This window comes from Amphiura filiformis, chromosome 7, assembly GCF_039555335.1.
Source record: "Amphiura filiformis chromosome 7, Afil_fr2py, whole genome shotgun sequence".
Lineage (NCBI taxonomy): Eukaryota > Metazoa > Echinodermata > Ophiuroidea > Amphilepidida > Amphiuridae > Amphiura > Amphiura filiformis.
The window spans coordinates 62,555,215-62,582,198 of NC_092634.1; the positions used below are offsets into that span (position 1 = coordinate 62,555,215).

Consider the following 26,984-nt stretch of genomic DNA (forward strand, 5'->3'; position numbering starts at 1 on the left):
TTGTGTCCAATATTAAACCAATCAAGGTTGGTATTAATAAGATCATCTGCAAAAGCAAGTTATTGACCATAAATAGTTTAAAGCCTAGTCATAATTGATAATTGAAATAAGCATTTCAAGTTATCAACCAATCAGAAATGCTCTTAGATGACCAGTAGACTGTCCAGGGGCTTATTGACCTTTTCCACTGCCCATGGGTGAACACCACCCGCTGTAACTAAACACGTGAACAGGTTGATTACTCAAATCATCGGAGTTTCATTTCGGAGCACCCGGCACGGTGTACACGCTTTCATCAGCGTTTAGCCATGGATGTGAACCAAAGAGCATTTGTGACATGATCAATTGTCGCTAATATTGTTTGAGATATTGGCAAATACAGTGTTCAAATTCTTATGTTTTATGTTATTTTCAGCCATTGATAAATTGCTCATAACTCGGTAACCAGATGTCCGATTTTGAGAGGATTTGCATCACAATGTAACATTCGTAAAGTGCCTGAAAATGTCGTAAAAGCTTCTAATTGAAAATTGCCGACATGTGACGCATTCCCTTGATCATATCACATTTAAACAATAAAAATATTTTACGCAGCATTTTCAATCAATTGCACCCTTGTGCGTTTCTGCCAATATCGTTCGCGTTTTAGCGAAAGAAAGGGGCAAAGAGCAAACAATTAATGAAATTGTTAAAAAGGGCGTTTTCCCTGAAATGCGATGAAAAAGGGGGTGTTTTCAAAGGTCGCCAACAAGCATGCATACATCCAGGTATACACGTAGTGCAGGTAGCGGGCTGCAACAAATCCCATGCATCGCGATTGCATGCAAACTGACCGTGTGTAAAATCAGCTTAATTTTTCATGTTAATTATATGTTGTTTTCTACAAAGTGCATTTTATTTAAAAAAATGTCTTTGTATTCCTTTTCATCTCCTCTCCCCTTCTCACTTTTCTCCCCTTCAGCGCCTTTTGAGGAAGACTATATTAGAACATACGATGGCGTGATGGATGCTGATAGTATTAACGAACGATATTTCCGTATTCAAGAGGGAGCCATTGTTAAGTTCATATATGTCCAACAGTGCACGCAGGAGGCTTGAATACCCTAAACAACGACCACATGGATATGCGATGGCAGCTAGGGCAACAGGTTGTCACGAGCGATAACACCGATGGCATTAAGATCAATGACTATGTTCAGATGTATCAATCCAACGGTCTAGGATTTAATGACAGAAAAGGCAAGCGTCTCTTAACAATGGTCTATACCGCTCGAAAGGAGGACAACTTGAAGACGGTAGACTGCAGTTTTGAAGACGAAGATTCCTTTGACTCTGTGCTTGTATCCTCAGACCCCAGGGCTACGATTAAGCTACTTGTCTTACGTAAGTACCAAACACTAATATTGCACGAAATGTTACTTCAGATTCAAGGTCAGCCGAGGAGGAAGCAAAGGGCAACTAGGGGCAAGCAGTGCGGGGAAGGGGGACCGCGCTTTCAAGGGGTAATGGCGAAAATGGGCAAACAGGGCTTACAAATTTAAAATTTAACAGCGGTCAGCAGCGCAGAGAGACAGATAGATTAGATAGAGAGAGAGAATAAGAGAGAGAGAGAGAGAGATGAGAGGGGTGGGCGTACAGGCGCTCGTCTGATCGTTAAAGTTTATCGTGGGCGTACAGGCGCTCGTCTGATCGTTAAAGTTTATCGTGGGCGTACAGGCGCTCGTCTGATCGTTAAAGTTTATCGTGGCGTACAGGCGCTCGTCTGATCGTTAAAGTTTATCGTGGGCGTACAGGCGCTCGTCTGATCGTTTAAGTTTATCGTGGGCGTACCCCGTGGGCGTACAGGCGCTCGTCTGATCGTATTAGTTTTGACATCGCCAAGATATTTTGCCTCTTTTTGAACGTGTGAAAAAGAAACCAGCTCTATTTTTGAAGATGAAAATACCACTCTTACTTGAGTGAAATATCCACTCTTTTCATGTTTTTAAAGAGTAAAACAGTCACTTTGATATGGCTATTATCCACCTGTCAAGTGATGTCCCAGCCCCTGTGTACCTGGGGATGGCCGGGATATGTGCCTGGCTGTATTTCTAAAATGTTGAACTCACCGACTAACTTTTGGACAAGTCACCGACGAACGGGGCACTATTTATGTGTAAAACCCCGGCCAAGTCCTAACCCCACGCCGCGACATTTCACCCATTAGCCACGGTCCAAAATTATATTTCCCTACTAGACTCGCGCCCAAGACCGCGTTGTACCTTTTACATTAGTTTCAAGGTAGCACCAAAGCACGGCCAAAGTATGTTCAAGGAAAATACCAGGCAGCTACCATGCGGGTACCATGTTTTATCATGAATACTCGGAAAAATCTTTTGTTCACATTGCTTACAGAGTATTCTTATGATGAGGTTACAGGAAGCGCTCACCTTGAGAGTTAGCTCCAAGCTATTTATTACTCGGGTTGTTAACTGCAAATTGAAACTCGCTTTTATAAACCTCTACCTGTTATGATGTGTACTGTGATGCATCCGATCGCATGCCGAGGCGTTGCATAATAGTAAAAGGCAGGTCCGATAAAATTCGAAAAAGGCGGAAAATGCCACATGCATGTATATGCGTGCATTACTTACACCCTAGAAAACTTCTCAAAACAACTTAAAAAAATATTGAAAAATTGGGATACAAAATGCCAACATAAATTGGCCTTCGATGAACATTTTATTAAAATAGCCATTCGGAAATTGCTTGAATCTAGTCAAATATTAACCAATTTACTAGTATTTCCTACAAAACAGTATGTATTCTTGGGAATATGAGAGTTGTCAAACGATCTTCTACGTGATGCCGGGTTTTGTTAGAAAATTTGTGGCACGGATAATTTCTTATAGTTCAGTTGTTGGAGGAAACTCCTCAAATACTGTTGTCAAACATAATAATGCGTATATCAAGAGATGGCGTAATTTTTTGGGGTAGGGAAATATTGATGTGCCCCAGCTAGCCGGGCACTTGCTCTAAACCCCAGCCTTTTTGTGGCATGGCCCCCTTTTTTTGATCAAGATTGTGATTGTGGTGTCAAATGAAAGTACACAGCGTTTGTATTCGATTTCGAGTCATTTCATTCTTTTATTTCACATCAGGAGAGTAACCACTTTGAATGATTGTTGTTACTTTTCTAAAATGTAGCCAGTTTCTATTTAGTGTTCTTCATTGATATCAAGACTTTGTTTAAAACAAATAATTGATTAAGAAGAGTACAATGCTAATTTGGTATTAAGTCACAATGTTTGACCCCAAGAAAACTACTCTGTGCATTATGTAGAAGAATTTACACTCTGTTGCCTGTAACTTGTAACAAAATATGTCAAAAATAATAATAATTTGATCCAACGGCCAGCCGTCTATCATGATAAATAAGAATGTCATTTTCTTTATTTCAGCTGGTCCAGAACCACAACACTTCAAAACTACCACAGGAGATGCCGTTTGGATTGGAGGATTTGTTGGAGAGATACACATTCCTATTACCGCTTACTACAACTCCTGGAAGATTGTCCTCCAGTTCCCCAAGAAAGTCTTCCGATTATATGTAAGATAATGACCCGGTATCATTTCTTTTATGAACAGTGTTAATATCAAGGTGCAACATAATCACCAAAATCCCTACATTGTGCATTCTTACGCATAATAATGGATTTTCAGGCTTTCGTGATATAGATACGTGCACAAAGTCTTTTATGCAGGCAGTACCCTAAACATTGCGGAGGGAGCAACAACGACGATGCTGGAGACACCACATAGTTACTTAACGCTAGTGGGAACAATGAAAAAAAAACCCAACACCACACAAACCAAAAATTAATACCGTATAATAAACACATGGAATTATTTACACCATAAAATGTTTTTGACACCATAGAATGTCGAAATTCTTAATTTGATTTAGTCTAGCACGCCAATGAGGATGGTTTTGGGAGACAAAACGATGTCGGCAAAAACAATTGCCAAAACAATAGTAATCAAAGGGTGAATTGCATCATTCTGCTTTACAACAAGCTACGGGTCCATGACGTGGTTGAAGTAGATAACTTCTCTCTATCTACTCTTGGGTGCTTTAATTTTCGGTTTTTCTGCATTTTGTCTGCCTATTGCTGCAAGCACGGGGCTCTTGGTATTTTTAGTGAATATTTAGTGAGGAATGAAGAACATTATTATTATTATTATTATTATCGTTATTGTTGTTGTTGTTGTTGTTGTTGTTGTTGTTCATCAGTTGCAGTATCAACTTTCTTACTATCTTCATTATTACTATTATTCATTACCCTTACAGGGTGGTAACTTCAACATAGCCCCCGAACCATGTTTACATCGTGGATCATGCACCAGTAGTAAAAACATTTGGGTTATCTACAATACCTACGAAAATCGCGTACTGAGTCCTCTTAAACATCTCCACTTGAGCTTTGTCGCGGATGTGTCCAAAAAGTTACGCAGTGGTCGTGGAGGGAAGGGTCGTGGTAGAGGTATTGTCGCTGATGTCAAATTCTATGGATATAACAAAGTCTTCGGCTCTGATAAAACACCTGTTTACGAACCTGTACTGTAGATTACGTATAAATGTGCCAGTTTCACGATAGAATGAAGGATGTTAAATGTGCATGATCAGCCTGATGATGATATGTAGGGATATAGTTCGCTTGAATTTGGCACTGCAGAAAGATTTCCGTAACGTTAACTTTCCTGACAGTGGCTGTTTGTTTAAAATATGACTGTAATTATACTTTATTGTATTCCTGTTAACTATATAGAAGTAAAAGGTCCATCACAATCTCCGGAAGTAAATATTTTGTTTCTTTGCCTATGTCCATACCCGCGCTTATATCGTGAAGTTTTGTCTTTAAGGATTGTGAAATACTTTTCTAAAGCAGTGTGCAATCATATTTCTGACTGATAGCCGCCATGAATCCATGGTAGCTTCATGATTAAAACAGAAACGCTTCAGACAAAAATGTACGTCTCTAACAATTGCGAGTTTCAGTTTAAGTGTGGAGCATATGCGTATGCGTAGTCATGCGCAGAACGTAGTTGTCATGTGCGCAGTCCTTGGAATACCTGCATGTATTTTCATGTAGGGATAGAATTTATTTTTGGTGATGTTTGTTTCAATAAAACAAAATTAGCTCGCAAATTGAAGTTTCGCTAGCTCTCCAAGTGCCCTGTGTGAAATTTTGCGCGGTGCATTTTGTTATTAATTAACTATTTTTGTATGCAAAATTTTCAATATTGAAACGATTTTCTCTAAATTAGCTTGGTAAATTCTCGTTTGTTACGATGTAGGTCTCCTAATATCATTAATTGCATTTAATTACACTGGTGGAAATTGAGAATGAGAATTCTTTCAAAACGATGAGAATTGGACAAAAGTATGAGAATTTAAAAAATTTCTCATTTCTATAAAACTTTCTCATCCAAATGAATGAGAAATACAAATTAACCTGTCAACAACCTGTCACAAATGGTTGTTTGACACTGAAATTAATGTGAGCTTCATTTTCTAATACAAAATTATTATGATTACTTTGTTTTGATGCAAAACACATACATTACGTTATTTGTATCCAAATAAGTGAATATAAAATGTAAGTAAGCCATAACCAGTATCGTGAGACATTGTAAATTTATCTCACATATTTCATATTGGATTATAATTTTTTTAAATAAAAACCAATAAACCTGCCGTTATAGGTGTTATCTGAATTTTGAAAAAGGGATAAATGAACAAATAAAACCGTCGCCAAAGAGATTCGAACTCTAGACCTCCTGATCACATTCCCAGTAACGAATTCAATACGATAAAAACATGAGTTTTAATGAATGAATTCATTCCGATCGAAGATCAATAGCACAATGTAGTAGCAATAAATACGCTAAAATCAAGAGTTATTGTTGTCTTCTCCCAGTGGCGTGTCGTTAGAGACTTCGCTTATTGCCCCAAAGATTAGAAGTTCGAATCCATGTAAAATTACTTTCTTTTTTCTTTTCTTTTCTTTCTTTTTTTCTTTTTTTTTTTTCTTTTTATTTTTCTTTTTTTTTTCTTTTTTCTTTCTTTCTTTTTTCTTCCTCTCTTTCAAAAGAAAGAGTACAAAAGAATTACTTTGATCAATACCAGTTAAGCAGGCGATTGGTATGATTGAACTCAGTGCATTTTGTATGTCTTGTGGAGCGTGTCTGGAGGATGATTTGAACTAATGACCTTCCGTGCAAACACCCTATTGTATAATGTTATAATTTCTATATGAAATTTTAAATTGATAAATCTTGATTGCTTGATTCCCTGTTCCATTTATCAATGTTTGTGTTTCTTTCAACATGTTTGATTTTGTTTTCATCTCCTATTATAGACATTCATAGGCCTAATAACTGCATATGCATATTTTGCACCCTCGATTCAATAAAGCCGTTCATATGAAGTTCACCATAGGATATTTTATTTGTATAATTTCCAAACTATTTAATTTTGGTATCCCTCCCTCCCCCACTGATCAATGTTGGAGCAAACATAGAGCACATTAAAAAAATGCGGCGTTTGCTATACAACATTGAATAAGGGGAGCGGGGAGAGTCATTAAACTATGGAAGCATCCCAGCAAATTATCACTTGATTGTAGTTATATATAGAACGTAAGGATTACGGTTGAAACTTAAATTCCTCATTTAAAACAATGTGACAGGTGGTTGATACGTTAATTAACATTTCTCATTCATTTGAATGAGAAATTTTTAAATTCTCATACTTTTGTCCAATTCTCATCGCTTTGAAAGAATTCTGATTGGAGATAAGCTTGAAAGAAAGCATATTTTGAATGATTGAGAAATGTTATTCCTAATCTCCATTTTGCGCATTTCTTATGGGCCTGAAACTACCTAAAAGACAACAGAGGCATATGTCTTGAATGTGGCTATCATGGTAACGGCAGTTTATGAATGCATTATCAAGACAAGAAATACACAGCATGTTAGCGAGTTTCGTATTTCTTAAAGTCGAGACTTCAACGTATCTTTTCCAGATTCATACATACAGCCCAGAGGATGATTTAAGGAAGCCCCATCATGCACCGTAAAAGTGTTATCACTAGAGTTTCAACTGCCACTTTACTTTTCTAATCCCATTGAACTCTGTGAATTGCCCGTGTGTCGTCATTACTTGGTCGATTTTAGATCTAAAGTGATGTATGCATGAAGGATAATTCACACCTTCTGTAGATAACATAAAATGTGAAATCGACCAACCTTTAGAAGGTGTTTTTATTGTAAATATATCTGTCCAAATTCAAATTTAACCATGCACGTGTGTATGCAGTGGGCGGGCAGTGGTGTCATGTTCACTCACACAGCTATGCTAACCGCAAGACTTCTGGGAAGTGCGTAAATCATCGTCTGCGTACAGCCTCGGCATTTATATATTTATTAGAACTATTATTATGAAGCAAAATACTTATCATGGCAACTGGATATACTAATTTTACTGGTTTATAGTCACATATTATGACGTTTATAATATAAACGATTGAAATTGTAAAAATTGTACATCTTACATGTATTTCGGCCACGTTGTTTTATAGGTCGCGAAACAAAATAATGCATTCGTGATTGAAGTGAAGTGACGAAACATCAGAAAGTTTAAGCAAAATATATGACAAAAGGTATTCTGAAAAAGACACTAAAGTTGTCTTGTCTTATGGCTCCATCGATGTGCTATTCCAGTTTAAATCATCGATTATATGTTTGTGTCAATATTTATATTCTTATGCAATTCTTATGAAGTTTCTAATGTTTTTTATCAAATATTCAATAATGTATATGGTCGAATCCAACCAAAAGTGTCCACGGGCCAAAAATAAAAGTCCGAAATAAAAATGTCTCCACAATTTTTTCCTTTTGCCCATTGATTGATGACATATTGGCCTTATAGGAACCAAAAGTGCCATTACTAATCTTGAAAAATAAATCCAGGACGTGTGATAGTAAATATGATATTAAACCCAATGTTACCTACGAATACCACTAGGATGCTTTCACTATCGCAATACTAATCAACCTAAAACAAATGGAATATTCCCATTAACGCTTTTTTCGTGTAATGTAGACCACAGGGTGTCAGGAAAATGCTAGCTCAACCAGAAAATATTTGTTTTTATTTTTATAACGCGATCAATATGATCTTAGTCAATTTATGCTAGTTTATTTTTTGAAAATGAAGTTTAGGTCAGTTTCTGTATTTTATTTATCAAATGAGTATGAATCAATTTACACATTGTATAAGAACGAGTAGGATATATGTTTTCAAGAATATTAGGAATTATAAGCATACACCTAACGCTTTATACAATGAAAAGGTGAACAAGCCCGGGTATTCGTAGGTAACATGAGCGATTTAACAATATCTATATTGAGTTTAGAGGTTTAAAGTTTGCTATTATGGTAATGAATTAATAAAATGGTAGTTTTTAGGTCTCTTTCAGATGGTACGTCCAAATGAATAAATGCTATTACCTTAGATCAAATTTTTTTGATGCTTTTAGCAAGATTTTGACCACTTCATTTTAATATACAAGTAGTTAATCAGCAATTTTACATAATAAATAATTGTTGAATGAATCCGTATTATGGGTAATAATAGTGTCCTGGGGTACCGCTTACAGTTTTTGACAATTAATTTCCATTGGTAGCGACACTTCATTACACATGTCATGTATTATGCTGTATTCGTAAGTAACATTTCAGTATCTGTAGGTAAGAATTAGACTTTTGTTGGATATCCCAATCAAAACTTCATTTTATAAAGCACTTTGAATGTATCATTTTCTTTATGTGCGTTTATTGATACTTTAGACCCTATCATGTATTAATAATGTCGGTTCACAGCGGTTGAAAGAGTATTGAAGTAAGAAACAAAGGCACTAAAGTGACTTTAATTTGCTTAATTGCACACAACTCGCTTAAAACCGTTATTGCAGACTTGTGAAGTCCATCTTGGAGTCAGTTACGTCTTGTGGCCTTTCGTTTGAGGGCAACTACAATTAGCTTTATACCAGGGTCCATCATTATGTTGCCTAGATCATGAGACAATGAGAACAGTCGTTTTTTCCATGGTATTCGTAGGTAACCTTAGCGAAAACGTCAAAAGTTACCTTCGAATAAATCAATTTAGACACATTACTCAGACACCAGAAGGTCGGTAAACATTTAAAATGAAGCACACATGACAGTTGACAAATCCAAGTATTTATCCCCTTCTAATCTTCTTTGAATCTGATTTTTCTTTCAAATGAGCAGACCGTCGTCTATTTCAGTACATATTTTTCAACAATTAAGCCGTATTCAATTTTGCATGGTGGGCATGTATGTGAATTCGCAACTTTCATTGACATATGATTTGAAAGCAAACATACAGGCCTGCGTTCTGTACCAGTATGGGCATTGGCATGAATGGCGGTGTTTCACAATACTGTCATGATGTCAATTGTATTCGTAGGTAACATTCGGTTACCGAAATTTACCTACGAATACTTGCTTTTATTGTTGACATCTCAGAAATATTTAAACGCAGGCTATTGAAACTTGGTAGAAATAAAGAGTGTATTACCCTGCACCTATTGCTTAACTATTGTTTACTATTCTCTCACTTTGTGGAAATGACACAGCTTTTAACATGTATTCGGAGGTAATGCATATTTTTTACCAAACCTACCTTTGTGCCATTTAGAATTTCTGGCAGCTAAACACAATAATAAAGATGCCTGAATGCAATGCATTTCAGTATTTTACATATCATAGCTTGTATCAATTGCGCATTTATTAGTGATTTCCATTTTTAAAGATATATCTAGTGCTATGAAAAATTGTATTCGTAGGTAATGTAAAAAATACCACTCAAAAAATGATCACAAAAAATTCATAATTATGTACAAATATGTGAAAAATTGAACAGGCAATCTTTGAATACACGCCTTTCAGGAAATCAATTTAGATTCAATCCAATGACTTCTTTTCATAACTGATTTAGACGTTTTTAAAAATACTTTAAGAAATATTTTGAAAAAATGGGTAAAAATAGCATGTTTTGGGGTCTCTGTGTCTAAGTTTTTCACAGAAGGGGGTCTTATTATATATGGCGCGAAGCGTATGATCAAGGCGAATAAACACAATACAAAAATGAATGCCAATTGATTAATACTTTTAAGTTATGGCCCTGAACATGCCGTGTACACTTTTCGTTGGATTCGACCATATACATATCTTTTATGTCTTTTACGTCAACGTGTCTCTTAATCATGGTTTTATGGATAGATTATATGTTTATGTAAATATTTATTTTCTTTTAACATGTAAAACTGTGTTTTATACGTTAGCAGGGCCCTGCTGAAAATCAATTTTTATTGAGCAGGTTACCCTGTTGAAATATTGTGAAATAAATAAATAAATAAATAAATAAATAAATAAATAAATAATCATTTATGTAGAGTGCATGCTAATCTGGGTACATTTGCTGGACAAATTATGTGTAATGGTTGCGCACATGTCCATCAAGTAGTATTTATAAATACGGTATTTATTAGCACCATATCCATAGCTGGTAAAGTAATACTTTTCACCTTTTTGCCTTGCGTGTATTATAATTAAGTCGAAGAATCAATTTCATTAATTTTTGTGACCGAAGATTAGGATAGACCCATCTTAAAAAAATAGTCATGTTTCGTAGATTTCATACTTGTATTGTATCCCTCACTTCACCCAAGAGCAGCTCAAGTCGTAAGCAATGTAAGCATCAGTTTTGAGTGACAAACAGGACTTGAATATTATCTGCTTCGTGGAGTATTCATGTGTACTGGGAAATAAAAGAATGGTTTACTGACGCAATATACCTGTCTGATATGTTTGGTCTTTATTTTGACTCCAGTGAAATTTCTGTAAAATGATACATCAGGCCTAACAATAGTTTCTTACAATTAGATTTGTCTTCACATGATAATAATAATCCTGTGTCTCGCCTGAAACCACTGTTCTTTTAAGACATGTCATATGATATTGGTTTTGAGACCCTCTTGAGTCAGAGTAATTAAGAATGACTCCGGCATCACAACATTATGCCTTATATGTTAGAAAATTAATTATCAAGCACGAATCACGTGGTTTTATTTTAAAGAAACTCATATTGACCATAAAAACGAATTACAACAGTCGTCTCTAAACACGCGATATTCAAAAATCCCGGGCGCCGAGATTGTCGAGTGCAATGACGTCCCAGTAATACAATGAAGGCTGACAACAATTGAGCACAAATAATGTTTACTTACGATCAATAAAGTTTGTACCTTTGTTGACAAGAGGGCGCTGATCTCGACCTGCTGCAGAAAGAACACTGTCCGAGAAATCTGCTTTTATCATCGTGTTTTAAAGAATTTTATCCATGTTATACTTTATATTATAAACTGTGAGTACTTTGTGACAATTTATATGCAACTTATTTGGTTCGACCGCTCTTCGTTATTTGGTATTTTGCAAGAAATTTATTTTCTACGTTGTTCAAAATTGTACTGTATGGTAAATGTATACATCATCGATACATTGCTTGAATGGACATCGTGTTCTCTCGTATTGACTTCTTAATAACTCTGTTTTTGTAATGTGTTACGGAGATGCGTCCTTTTCTATTTAACTCGCTCACATGGCGTGGAAAAGGTGTGATCAACAACATTATAAGTTCGGACAATAAATGGATTATTGACAAAATAATTAGAGGCTGCAGAGGTGGACAACATAAAAGCGTCGAATACCCTCTTGCATTAGAATCCCGTCATGCAATTCAAAACTTTCTCAGACTGGTGTTAATTTCAACAACTTAATAAAAATCAAATGTGTCAAAACCCATAATGCACCTCAGGTGCGTTTTGCGACTTGGAACGCCCGTTCGATCAAAGCCAAAACCAAGTCTACCGCCTTATGTGATTTTGTGATTAACCAGCAATTGGACATTATAGCCATCACCGAATCATGGCTTACCGGAGATGAGCGTGATGATCGTGCCATTGCCGACATAAAGAACACACTTCCAAATTATGAATGTCATCATAGCCCTCGTACTACAAGAGGCGGGGGTATTGCTGTTCTTGCAAGGCATGGTCTCCGAATAAAACTGAACAACATTCACACTTTCAAATCTTTTGAGCAGATGGATCTCCATATTTCATTTTCATCATCTTCAATTCGCCTGATAGTGATTTATAGATCACCACCTAGTAAAGAAAACAAACTGACAGCATCCATGTTTCTGAATGATTTCACTTCACTCCTGGAACCACTGGCCTTAACATCGACTCCATTGCTTCTCGCTGGTGATTTCAACGTCCATGTCGACAATGACTCTGACACCACATCTAGCACCTTTCTGGATATCCTTGATCATCATGATCTTCAGCAGCACGTCCATACTGCTACTCATAAAAGTGGTCATACACTTGACCTTCTTGTTTCTCGCAGGATGGATGACCTCGTATCGTTTGTGTCTGTGCACGATTAGCACCATATCCATAGCTGGTAAAGTAATACTTTTCACCTTTTTGCCTTGCGTGTATTATAATTAAGTCGAAGAATCAATTTCATTAATTTGTGTGACCGAAGATTAGGATAGACCAATAATAAAAAAAATAGTCATGTTTCGTAGATTTCATACTTGTATTGTATCCCTCACTTCACCCAAGAGCAGCTCAAGTCGTAAGCAATGTAAGCATCAGTTTTGAGTGACAAACAGGACTTGAATATTATCTGCTTCGTGGAGTATTCATGTGTACTGGGAAATAAAAGAATGGTTTACTGACGCAATATACCTGTCTGATATGTTTGGTCTTTATTTTGACTCCAGTGAAATCTCTATAAAAATGATGCATCAGGCCTAACAATAGTTTCTTACAATTAGATTTGTCTTCACATGATAATAATAATCCTGTGTCTCGCCTGAAACCACTGTTCTTTTAAGACATGTCATATGATATTGGTTTTGAGACCCTCTTGAGTCAGAGTAATTAAGAATGACTCCGGCATCACAACATTATGCCTTATATGTTAGAAAATTAATTATCAAGCACGAATCACGTGGTTTTATTTTAAAGAAACTCATATTGACCATAAAAACGAATTACAACAGCCGTCTCTAAACACGCGATATTCAAAATCCCGGGCGCCGAGATTGTCGAGTGCAATGACGTCCCAGTAATACAATGAAGGCTGACAACAATTGAGCACAAATAATGTTTACTTACGATCAATAAAGTTTGTACCTTTGTTGACAAGAGGGCGCTGATCTCGACCTGCTGCAGAAAGAACACTGTCCGAGAAATCTGCTTTTATCATCGTGTTTTAAAGAATTTTATCCATGTTATACTTTATATTATAAACTGTGAGTACTTTGTGACAATTTATATGCAACTTATTTGGTTCGACCGCTCTTCGTTATTTGGTATTTTGCAAGAAATTTATTTTCTACGTTGTTCAAAATTGTACTGTATGGTAAATGTATACATCATCGATACATTGCTTGAATGGACATCGTGTTCTCTCGTATTGACTTCTTAATAACTCTGTTTTTGTAATGTGTTACGGAGATGCGTCCTTTTCTATTTAACTCGCTCACATGGCGTGGAAAAGGTGTGATCAACAACATTATAAGTTCGGACAATAAATGGATTATTGACAAAATAATTAGAGGCTGCAGAGGTGGACAACATAAAAAGCGTCGAATACCCTCTTGCATTAGAATCCCGTCATGCAATTCAAAACTTTCTCAGACTGGTGTTAATTTCAACAACTTAATAAAAATCAAATGTGTCAAAACCCATAATGCACCTCAGGTGCGTTTTGCGACTTGGAACGCCCGTTCGATCAAAGCCAAAACCAAGTCTACCGCCTTATGTGATTTTGTGATTAACCAGCAATTGGACATTATAGCCATCACCGAATCATGGCTTACCGGAGATGAGCGTGATGATCGTGCCATTGCCGACATAAAGAACACACTTCCAAATTATGAATGTCATCATAGCCCTCGTACTACAAGAGGCGGGGGTATTGCTGTTCTTGCAAGGCATGGTCTCCGAATAAAACTGAACAACATTCACACTTTCAAATCTTTTGAGCAGATGGATCTCCATATTTCATTTTCATCATCTTCAATTCGCCTGATAGTGATTTATAGATCACCACCTAGTAAAGAAAACAAACTGACAGCATCCATGTTTCTGAATGATTTCACTTCACTCCTGGAACCACTGGCCTTAACATCGACTCCATTGCTTCTCGCTGGTGATTTCAACGTCCATGTCGACAATGACTCTGACACCACATCTAGCACCTTTCTGGATATCCTTGATCATCATGATCTTCAGCAGCACGTCCATACTGCTACTCATAAAAGTGGTCATACACTTGACCTTCTTGTTTCTCGCAGGATGGATGACCTCGTATCGTTTGTGTCTGTGCACGATGATCTTCCATCAGATCATGCTGCTGTGAAATGTCGTGCCAAAATCACTCGCCCACCTGCCTCAAAAAAGCAGATCCGAAGTCGAAAGCTTCGTGACGTTGATCTTCAATCTGTGCGCAAAGACATTAATTCATCATGTCTTAATCACCTTGTGGCTGAGCCTTCTGACGACATTGTTGCAATGAGTGATCAGTTCTTTACCACTCTTCGGTCTATTATTGATGGCCATGCCCCAGTCAAAGATCGCACAGTGATCTTGCGGCCACATGCGCCTTGGTATTGTGACGCCCTTCGAAAAGCTAAACAAGACAAACGACGTAGTGAGCGGCAATTTAATTCCTCTGGTCTGACTGTTCACAAGGAAATGTATAAGAACGAGTGTAAACTTTACCAAGATCTTCTTACCACTGCCAAGACGACGTACCATCAACATGTGATTAGGGACACAGAACAGCGTGATTTATTTCGTGTTGTAGACAATCTAGTTAAACCAAAATCAGCCTGTACTCTTCCATCGCACCAAGATCCGAAGGATCTCGCCGATCGCTTCGCGAATTATTTCCATCAAAAGATCAGCGATCTTCGCACACGTCTTGACTCCTGTTCTATATCACCATCCACTGCTATCGCAAAAGACATCTGTCGCAGTTCCTTCGACGGTTTTCATTCAGTTATTAAAAATTATCAAGTCTTCTCACGTTACTTCATGTCAACTGGATCCACTACCGGCGTCTGTCTTTAAGGAGTGCGTACCTGGTCTTTTGCCTTCGATCACTGCCATCGTTAACCAGTCTCTGCTATCTGGTCAGTTTCCTTCTAACCTAAAGCATGCTGTCATAACGCCACTGCTGAAGAAGCCAAAACTTGATGCCGAATCATTATCCAATTATCGGCCGATATCTAATCTGAGCTACCTCGGCAAACTAATTGAGCGAATTGCCATCTCCCAATTACAGTCTTACCTTCATGACAACAATCTCATCGCATCCAAACAGTCTGCTTACCGTGCTAATCACAGCACGGAATCTGCGTTGTTATATGTCCAAAATGACATTATTTGTGCTCTAGACAAAGGAAACGAAGCGCTGCTTGTACTACTCGATTTCTCATCGGCCTTTGTTTCGGAGGTTGGTTAGCAGATATGGCATTGCCGGCACCGCATTGTCGTGGATAACATCTTACTTAGAAAATAGGTCGCAATCTGTTGTTATCAATGATGCAACTTCTGACAAATCTCCTCTCATCCGGGGTGTGTCCCCAAGGGTCTGTCGCCGGACCATTATTGTTCACATTGTATAGCGCACCTCTTCAAGACCTGATCATTTCTCATGGTGTGCGCACGATGGTTTATGCTGATGATACGCAGTTGTATCTTTGTTTTAACCCTGCCGATCGCGAGCAAGCTGTCAAGGTAATGGAAGGATGTATCGCTGATGTGAAGTCATGGGCCGTTGAAAACAAGCTTGTTCTAAATGATTCCAAGACTGAGCTTGTCCACCTAACATCACGGTTCTCGAGAGTAGCCTGTTCATCACCTTCTCTGACTGTAGGTGAATCTGTAATCAATCCTTCTAAATGTGCGCGAAATCTTGGTGCAGTGATTGATTCCAGACTGTGTATGAAAGATCACATAGACGCCGTCTGTAGGTCGGCGTTAGCTGCCATTCGTAAAATCGGTCAGATAAGGCATTACCTCAGCGATGATGACACGGCAAGACTTGTTCACGCCTTCGTTTCATCGAGATTAGACGTGTGTAACTCTCTCATCTATGGTCTTCCAGAATCATACATCTCAAAGCTCCAACGCATACAAAACACCGCTGCCCTACTTGTTGCTCGCATTCCTCGCAGTCATCACATAACCCCAGTTCTTCAGTCACTTCACTGGCTACCTGTGAATAAACGCATCATTTATAAAACCTTGCTTCTTACGTTCAAAGCTCAAAATGATCTAGCCCCGCAATATGTTTCTGATCTAATCGCGCAATATGCTCCGCAGAGACTGCTTCGTTCATCTTCAAAATCACTTCTTTCTTCACGTTATCGCCCATCCACCAAGTTCTATGGCGAGAGATCCTTCCTCTTCGCTGCGCCGTCTCTCTGGAATAATCTCCCGCATAACATCCGTACTGCCGACTCACTTCTCACCTTCAAGCGTCTTCTGAAAACTTATTTATTTTGTATGTAATTGTTATTCATCTGATATTTATATATATAAACCCTGCCCATTTTCCATCCAGGGAGCAAGATATTGACAATCTTTCTGAGAGTGATGTGCTGGTAACCTCTCCTCTCCAGGGTTAACAAGCACCTGTGCCGGTCACATCTGTGCTTTTCATGCTTCTCTTCACTGTGCAATTTTCACCCAGCCAAATTTTGTGGTATATTATATGGGGCGAGATATTGATGATCTCGTCGAGAGTGAAGTGCTGGCAACCTCTCCTCCTGGGTTGCTCATCATTTTGCCGGTCACACTTTTTGATTTCGTCGCTATTAAATGCCTTTGTATAATATGTATTTCTGGTTGTATTATTTGATAATTTATACATTGTTATTGCTTGCATGACTGCTTTTTTCTTTCTTGTGTACCTGCATATAATATGTTTTTAACCATGTGTACTTTAAGTGTATTAAGTTTTAAGTATTAAGTAAGTGTATTAGTTTTAACTCTTGGTATTTTATGTAAAGCGCCTAGAGGCTTATGCATTGGGCGCTATAGAAATCTCTCTTATTATTATTATTATTATTATAACCACGACGTTATTGCACTAAATAATTTCGGCGCGGGAATTTTGAATATCGCGTGTTGAGAGACGGCTGTTTTATTATTTTTATGGTCAATATGAGTTTATTTTAAATAAAACCATTTGATTTGTGCATGATAATTATTTTTCTAACATAATTATAAGGCATAATGTTGTGATTACCGGAGTCATAAAAAACTCGCCAAATTGTAGTCAAATTTGAATAGTAATGATCGTGTCAAATAATTATTTGACCCGAATAGTGCCAGATTTGAACCGGATTGATCCAGTAAGTCAATTTTGACATGATTTCTGCATGGTCAAATTGGACTACAGATCTAGAGGGAGATTTTATTAATCTGCCCTCAAAAAGAAACTTATAATTTTTCACAACTTGTGAATCACATGGTCATATCTTAACTTCTTCTACTTCTACTTCTATGCATATTCTCATCAAAAGCCTGTTCAGCAACTGGATGAGGGACTGCTGTGCGGTGCTTCTAGCAGTGGACGAATGTGCTCTGTGTTCAGCCTCTTCTATTTACAGGTGCAAGTTCATTTGGTGCAAGTAAAAACATCTGCCATGGATTTAGTTGGCTTCGATGGCTTCCTTGAACTGCTCCACAGTGGGCAGTTCAATGGTGATTTGCGGAAGCGCATCCCAGTCCGGTAGTGTCCTCGGGAAAAAAACTATGCTTGTATGTGTCTGATGATGAGCCGAGTCGTGTAAAGCGGTGATGCTGACTGCTACGTGTAGTTCTGGTTCTTGGTGTTAAGTAGCTTGGCATGGGTATGGCTATGAGTTGATTTGTGACTTTATAGAACATGGTGAGGCGAAAGTTCCTCCTTCTTTCTTCAAGTGTAGGTATGCCAAGTTCTTGTTGCATTGCAGTAACGCTACCCTCCCTTTGATAGTTGGTCTATTTGGTTTTGTTTATCCTATTTTGTTTAAAATCCTGTCCATCAAAATAAACCAAAATTACGCACAGGATTACTTCAATACTCCACTCAAACACATGTCAATAACCAAGCAGTTGTTCAACTGACACAACAGCAAAATGCACTGACACGGAACAGCTTCCTGGACCACTTTCACAGCCCAATATTTGACACCCAGCACAAGAAATCTGTAAGAATGCATACACGATCCTTGCATAGATGATAAAACGGTGCTGCGTTCAGCTTTTCACACACTTTCTTCAAGAAACAGGTCTTGTTCCTTTACTATTCCACTTACTATTTGGGAATTATCACTTGTGCAAATGATCTTGTAATCATTCTCACAGATTTCTTGCCAGTGCTGGGTGCCAATTATTGGGCTGTGAATGTGGTCCAAGAAGCTGTTCCATGACAGTTCATTTTGCTTTTGTGTCAGATGGATAACAGCTTGATTACTGACATGTGTTTAGAGTAGAGTAATAAAGTTAACCTGTGCGTATGTTTGGTTTATTTGATGGACAGGATTTTAAGATATGACCTCATAAAAAATACAAGTTTCTTTTTGAGCTCAGTTTATTACCTATATTTCCAGCTTCAGTGACACCTCATTAGTTTCTCTGGACCTTTACATGCATTGATTATGTGACACGATCTGGTCCATGGGGGCCAAAGGCGGCAAATTTGAAACTGAGATAAAGGTAAAAAATATGCAGTAAAAAACAATAAAATACATAAGAAAATAGAAAAAACTTCGTAACTTTAGAACCAACTGTGCTAGACCTTTACAAGAAGTTAGTTGTGGCTGCGTCGGTTTGAAAAGTGAATTTAGTAGATCCATTAAATTAGAGTTCAGGAACAAACCGTTTTTATTTTCTGGGAATTTTAATCCACAGATTTATTCACAAAATTTCGGCCGTAGGCCTTTATCAAGTGTGAGTTGCGATACGCGTACCTGAAAACAACCAAAGAAAATATTGTTGCGTAAAGTGCGTGCGTGTGAAAAGCGAGCGCGTGTTGTGCGAGCGCGTAAAGCGCACATGCCATGAACACGCAGGAATTACGCAAAAACGAAAAAGGTACGCAGATCGCAACTCATGGACTACTCACTGAGCAGCATGATGAATTAAATTAAGTGTCACATTTATTTATATTGAATACATTAAATTGTAGATTCATCCCGTTTGGTTTAAGTGTTCCAAGTTGGAAGATTATTCGTTGTTCCGTCAGCTTGCGGTTCTTTCTATCTGAAACTTGAGTAAGTGCTGTCACTTCGACATCATCCAAGGTGTGGTCGCTTGTAGTGAAGTGCTCTGGTACTGGCCGGGAGATGTCCCGCAGCAGGATATCGCGCATGTGCTCTGTAAATCTGTCGGCCAGCCTACGTTATGTTTCCCCGATGTACAGACAGGTGGGATGGCGTTTGCAACCAATGCAATAAATCACATGGGTTGAAACGCAACTGAATGTTACGCTGTTGTTGTTACTCAGATGGCGGCAGGTGTTGCATCTGCGTCGCTTGCAGGTTACTGTGCCGTGCTTTGCTACCGTCTCTTCATCTGTTTGTGGTAGTGAAGAGCGAACAAGATGATCTTTAACGTTCTGGTCGCGACGGTAGGATACAATGGGTCGTTCTTTGAAGCTATTAGCGGTTGTAGGATGATCACTAATTATCTTCCAGTTGCGCATGATCACATTACTTACTGCAACAGTGGCTGGATGATATGTGAGTACAAGCGGGGGACGTTGGTGATTGTCGGCACGCTCTTTGGTGCGAAGGCTCTCTTCTCTGGTGATGAACCCGTTGTAATGCCGCAGAGTTTACATTGTCGGGGTAACCACGAGACTTGAAGAGACCAGTGTACATAATAATACAGAAAGAAGGAAAATTGTATGAACCCGTTGTAATCATGATGCAGTCATGTCTACAGTAGAATTCATCTCGACCTTTGCAGGACTTAACCCCATTAAAAGCTATTAAACCAAGATAACACTCATTGAAACAGCTCAACTGATTAAATCGGATCTTCTCTGGTTGTGCACATGTGACTGTTTTCATGTGCGATATCGCAATAAAGCTGGTATTATAGCTTCAGTTGGTTAACCGATTATAAAGGAAACGAAAGGAAACAATGGTCTGTGTACTTTTGTTCACGAAATGAGACAATGGCGTGCTTTTTGTAAACCAGCATTCTTGAAAATGAGCAACATAATGATTGTTGACTTAACACGGTTTGGAAATAATTTCTTCATATTTTTGGTGTTATCTGTCGTTTACATATCCTTCCTAGAACACAAAAGTACGACCCTCTCCAAACACCTAAATTAGCTAAAATTTAGGACATGTTACAAAACTATATTGTCTAGAATTTTAGAAGAGTACTTTTAATATTGGCCGGTTATTTTTCACACAGCGACGTTAACTAGGCAATGTACTATTACCTATAACATTAACTAAAACACCAAAGTACGAATATTTCCAAACATCTAAATTAGCTAAAATTTAGGACATGTTAAAAACTATATTTTCTAGAACTTTAGAAGAGTACTTTTAATATTGGCCGGTTATTTTTCACACAGCGACGTTAACTAGTCATATCCCCATACTTTTACCGTAGGGCTATTTGTAGAGGTCACGCGTCAATGGGAAAGAGCACTGTGTATTGTGTATAGGACAACGGACAGTAACTGCAGTATGTGCCGCAGAGTTTACATTGTCGCAGGGTTTACATTGTCGCAGAGTTTACATTGTCGGGGTAACCACGAGACTTGAAGAACTGGATCATGTCTGAGGATTGCTTGTTGAAGTCGGCTTCATTGTTGCATAGTCGTCTCAGGCGGAGCCAGAGACCAGTGGATAATACAGAAAGAAGGAAAAATAAATAAAAAATTAAGGACAAAAAGGTACATGGACTGGTCACGGGATTATGATAACGGATGAACACTTCCGCATACACGCTATGAGAGGACGTAATAAATACGGGAAAAAGATGTGTGTTGTATAAACAACATGAAGCGATACTATGAAGACCTTTGGCGTTTTCAGTAATGATAGCCTATTGTATGTATAATGTAATAATTATAGTAACTCAATTTGCAATAATACCTCCTTTGGCCCCCATGGACCAGATCGTGTCACATATATATAACTGTCCATTCAATTCACTTAGACCTGTTTTTTTTTAAATTAAAGATATTGAAAAAATGTTGGTCGTACGTTCAAAGTCATTAAAGAAAAGTGTTAGCACACCCTTTGACCCAACGTGATTTATACTTTTTCAAATTCCCGAGGTCAATTTGAATCCCAATTTATATATTTTCAATTTTGTCTACTTTAGGGAACACAAGTACTTGGGTTCAATAAAAGGGTTCGCGACCAGTGGCGGCGCCACGGAGGGGGGGGCAAATTTTCCCAGTCAGAACTCTTTCCCCAATAAAAAACACAAACTTACGAAAATTTCTACTTTTTGCTGCAAGTTTGCGCAAAACTTCTTGATTTTGCCCTACCTCCTGAAATTCGCCGCCACCGTTCGCGACCTGTTCGCAAATCGAGTGGGACGATCTATTCACAACTTAGACCCTACCAAAACATATACTTTACTGAACATTTTCTTCAGGACTGTTGTTGATATATAAATGAAGGGATTTCATATTTCAAGTCCAGTAAATCAGTGCTCACTGTGGACGTTTCGAAGTTTAGCAGACTTCTTTCTCAACACTGATGTTGTTGTGACGATCTCCTGTTTTTCCACTTAAAATACTGGTGGCGTCACAGGATTTTATCTTGTCAAGCAGTAACCCTTAACGACAGTTGTTTGGCTTTTGTAAACTTATCGCACAAGATGTCAGGTAAGTTTAAACTGAATCACACATTTAAACTGATTTAAACTGATTCGCACATTTAAACTGATTTAAACTGATTCACACAGTTAAACTGATTTAAACTGATTCACACATTTAAACGAATTTAAACTGATTCACACATTTAAACTGATTTAAACTGATTCACACATTTAAACGAATTTAAACTGATTCACACATTTAAACTGATTTAAACTGATTCACACATTTAAACTGATTTACACATTTAAACTGATTTAAACATTCAAACATTTAAACGGATTTAAACTGATTCACACATTTAAACTGATTTAAACTGATTCATTCGCACATGTAAACTGATTTAAACTAATTCGCACATTTAAACTGATTTAAACTGATTCACACATTTAAACTGATTTAAACTGATTCCGACATTTAAACTGATTCAAACATTTAAACTGATTTAAACTGATTCACACATTTAAACTGATTTAAACTGATTCACACATTTAAACTGATTTAAACTGATTCACACATTTAAACTGATTTAAACTGATTCACACATTTAAACTGATTTAAACTGATTCACACATTTAAACTGATTCACACATTTAAACTGATTTAAACTGATTCACACATTTAAACTGATTTAAACTGATTCACACATTTAAACTGATTTAAACTGATTCACACATTTAAACTGATTTAAACTGATTCGCACATTTAAACGGATTTAAACTGATTCGCACATTTAAACTGATTTAAACTGATTCACACATTTAAACTGATTTAAACTGATTCACACATTTAAACTGATTTAAACTGATTCACACATTTAAACTTTGATTTAAACTGATTCACACAGTTAAACTGATTTAAACTGATTCACACATTTAAACTGATTTAAACTGATTCACACATTTAAACGGATTTAAACTGATTCGCACATTTAAACTGATTTAAACTGATTCACACATTTAAACTGATTTAAACTGATTCACACATTTAAACTGATTTAAACTGATTCACACATTTAAACTGATTTAAACTGATTCACACATTTAAACTGATTTAAACTGATTCACACATTTAAACTGATTTAAACTGATTCACACATTTAAACTGATTTAAACTTATTCGCACATTTAAACTGATTTAAACTGATTCGCACATTTAAACTGATTTAAACTGATTCACACATTTAAACTGATTTAAACTGATTCACATTTAAACTGATTTAAACTGATTCACAGGAACTGATTTAAACTGATTTAAACTGATTCGCACATTTAAACTGATTTAAACTGATTCACACATTTAAACTGATTCGCACATTTAAACTGATTTAAACTGATTCGCACATTTAAACTGATTTAAACTGATTCACACATTTAAACTGATTTAAACTGATTCACACATTTAAACTGATTTAAACTGATTCACACATTTAAACTGATTTAAACTTATTCGCACATTTAAACTGATTTAAACTGATTCGCACATTTAAACTGATTTAAACTGATTCACACATTTAAACTGATTTAAACTGATTCACATTTAAACTGATTTAAACTGATTCACAGGAACTGATTTAAACTGATTTAAACTGATTCGCACATTTAAACTGATTTAAACTGATTCACACATTTAAACTGATTCGCACATTTAAACTGATTTAAACTGATTCGCACATTTAAACTGATTTAAACTGATTCACACATTTAAACAGATTTAAACTGATTCACAGGAACTGATTTAAACTGATTTAAACTGATTCGCACATTTAAACTGATATAAACTGATTCACACATTTAAGCTGATTTAAACTGATTCACACATTTAAACATTCAAACTGATTTAAACTGATTCACACATTTAAACAGATTTAAACTGATTCACAGGAACTGATTTAAACTGATTTAAACTGATTCGCACATTTAAACTGATATAAACTGATTCACACATTTAAGCTGATTTAAACTGATTCACACATTTAAACTGATTTAAACTGATTCACACATTTAAACTGATTTAAACTGATTCACACATTTAAACTGATTTAAACTGACTCACACATTTAAACTGATTTAAACTGATTCACACATATAAACTGATTTAAACTGATTCACACATTTAAACTGATTCGCACATTTAAACGGATTTAAACTGATTCACACATTTAAACTGATTTAAACTGATTCACACATTTAAGCTGATTTAAACTGATTCACACATTTAAGCTGATTTAAACTGATTCACACATTTAAACTGATTTAAACTGATTCACACATTTAAACTGATTTAAACTGATTCACACATTTAAACTAATTTAAACTGACTCACACATTTAAAACTGATTTAAACTGATTCACACATATAAACTGATTTAAACTGATTCACACATTTAAACTGATTCGCACATTTAAACTGATTTAAACTGATTCGCACATTTAAACTGATTTAAACTGATTCACACATTTAAACTGATTTAAACTGATTCACATTTAAACTGATTTAAACTGATTCACAGGAACTGATTTAAACTGATTTAAACTGATTCGCACATTTAAACTGATTTAAACTGATTCACACATTTAAACTGATTCGCACATTTAAACTGATTTAAACTGATTCGCACATTTAAACTGATTTAAACTGATTCACACATTTAAACAGATTTAAACTGATTCACAGGAACTGATTTAAACTGATTTAAACTGATTCGCACATTTAAACTGATATAAACTGATTCACACATTTAAGCTGATTTAAACTGATTCAACGAAAGCGCCCAATTTGAACGATTTCGTTTTGTAATTTAGGGGGGTGCCAATATCCAATCTTTGCATGGAGATTATGTCTAGCCTGGTACGCTATGCAAATAAAAAATATTCTTTTCTGCTTCCTGACATCATAAGCTTTCCATTGATATATAACTTTGTTTTCAATGAGGTTCACCTTTAAATTTAAAAGTATGCCCAGCTTAGAAATAAAAACACAACTTGCTTGGTTTTGATTTTATTATTTAGAGAATAAACGATAGGAATTTTTATTTTGCCTATCCTCTACCGTGTGATAGACGACAGGCAGGTCCAATATTTTGAGTAGTGCATGCCGGCGCATCTCATTCTTAGTCAGTTAAAAATTATTTTAATAACTGTAAACAATTTTTTTAAAGCAAAAACTAAGTGTTACCGTCATAAAAACTCCCCTCATTATAAAATGAACGAAACTTGTTTACAACTTCACGTATTCTGTTGCGCGTACTGCTAGCGCGTTCGCGTATTCCGCACTAGTCTACGCATCTAGCGCGATACATACTCGCACCTCTACACGCGTGTTACGCATTATCAAGACGCATGATGACGTGGGGTCGTCTACGGCCTGATAGACGGCACCCGAAATCATGCGATTGTCCAATCAGAAATGTGTCTACGAACTAGACCACTCCCACCCAATGTTAAATAATATGCACGGGATGAAAACTTGTGCGTCTAGGGCCGTTATTCTTTGTTTAAAGGTCCGTAACCCGATCGACAGCATCATCCCCCCGATTTTTTTTTCATTGTTGATGAGGTTTTGGTATCACATAATAGATACTATTTTTCTCATTACTATCCTGAAATTTGACGCTCCAAGTCGATGTATTTCCGGAGAAATCATGAAACACAGCGGTTTTTACAGGCTACCATTTTGTAAATAAAAATATTACTTCGGATTTCTGGGCAGGGAATTAATTGCGAATCAACGGTCTCCTCAACAGCTACTTTGGTTTCGCGTCATACACATTCTGTGAAAAAAGCGAACCACACTAACTGCTGAGGAGACGGTGCGCTGTATTTACTTATAAAAATTCCACGATGGACGTATTGGGCTAAATTGCTCAATTGGTTAGCGCGTTATGTTTTAACCGAGAAGTACCCGGTTCAAAACCCGATATCGGAAGGGATATTTTTCCTCTCCATTTTTAACCCAAACTTGTTTATATTCATTTGAAATGTACACATTGCAAGGAGAAATATATTTTGTTTCCTTTTTTCTGAAACTATACGAAAAAATATATATATTTTCCGTTCAATACGGGCCGGGCATTGTACAGCATGTCAGGGTTCATCATACGAACGGGAATTGTTGTTGCTTGCCTGCCCAGAATGCAATTCACGTATACCAAGGTATTGGATTGCAAATTTGGCTATTTATTCACATTTACGCTGAAAATGCTCTTGTTTTTTCACAAAGCAGCATAAAGGGGTCGATATTTGATATTATTATGTAATTTTAAAGACAATCCATATCCAAAACCAATAGGGTTACCCCCTTTAAATATGAAAAATTAATAATAGATTAATAAAAACACCGACGCTTTTCAAGAGATGGCGCTATTACGATCGCAGAGTATGATCCAGGGATGGATGGTCTCTTATCCCTGGAAAATCTAGCGCGGTAGTTGCAATTGACATTTTGTTTAAAATTTAATTTAAATTTAAAGCATTTACCTTTAAAAAAAACCACTTGAAACCCCGTGCGTATAGGCTTGTTTGAAACATTAACCTTTAAAAAATCCTTGAAATCCCGTGCGTATAAGCTTTTCATCTTTGTTTGAAATACAAAATTATTGGGTTTATAAAAACACCCAATACGCCGTGACTTTTGTGTCGCTTAAACATATTAAATAAGTTCAATTACTCCTAAAACCTGATATCGGCGGCGATTTTCCGTTAAATCAATAACCAGGCATGCAATATTGTCAGGTATTTACAAGCGACAGTTTTTATATATCATATGTCCACTTGGAAAACACCGAATTAAATATGCAAGTATATTCTAAATAAAATAATTCTACTCCAACAACCCCCACAACATGATTTCCTAACAAGCTCAACAGTCAAAACATTACCGAAATGGTAACCTGATCTTTATTCCTTTTTATTTTTAACCAACCA

The 26,984-nt window shown here is 36.7% G+C and overlaps 1 protein-coding gene across 1 annotated transcript; it reads left to right on the top strand.

The window, feature by feature from the left end:
* Positions 1-966: 966 nt before the first annotated feature.
* LOC140157447 (uncharacterized) lies at positions 967-4,606 on the top strand. The gene is made up of 3 exons (XM_072180650.1): positions 967-1,383; positions 3,441-3,589; positions 4,331-4,606. The coding sequence occupies exons 1-3, from the start codon at positions 1,119-1,121 to the stop codon at positions 4,604-4,606; spliced, it is 690 nt and encodes a 229-aa protein (XP_072036751.1). The 5' UTR covers positions 967-1,118.
* The last annotated feature ends 22,378 nt before the right edge of the window (positions 4,607-26,984 follow it).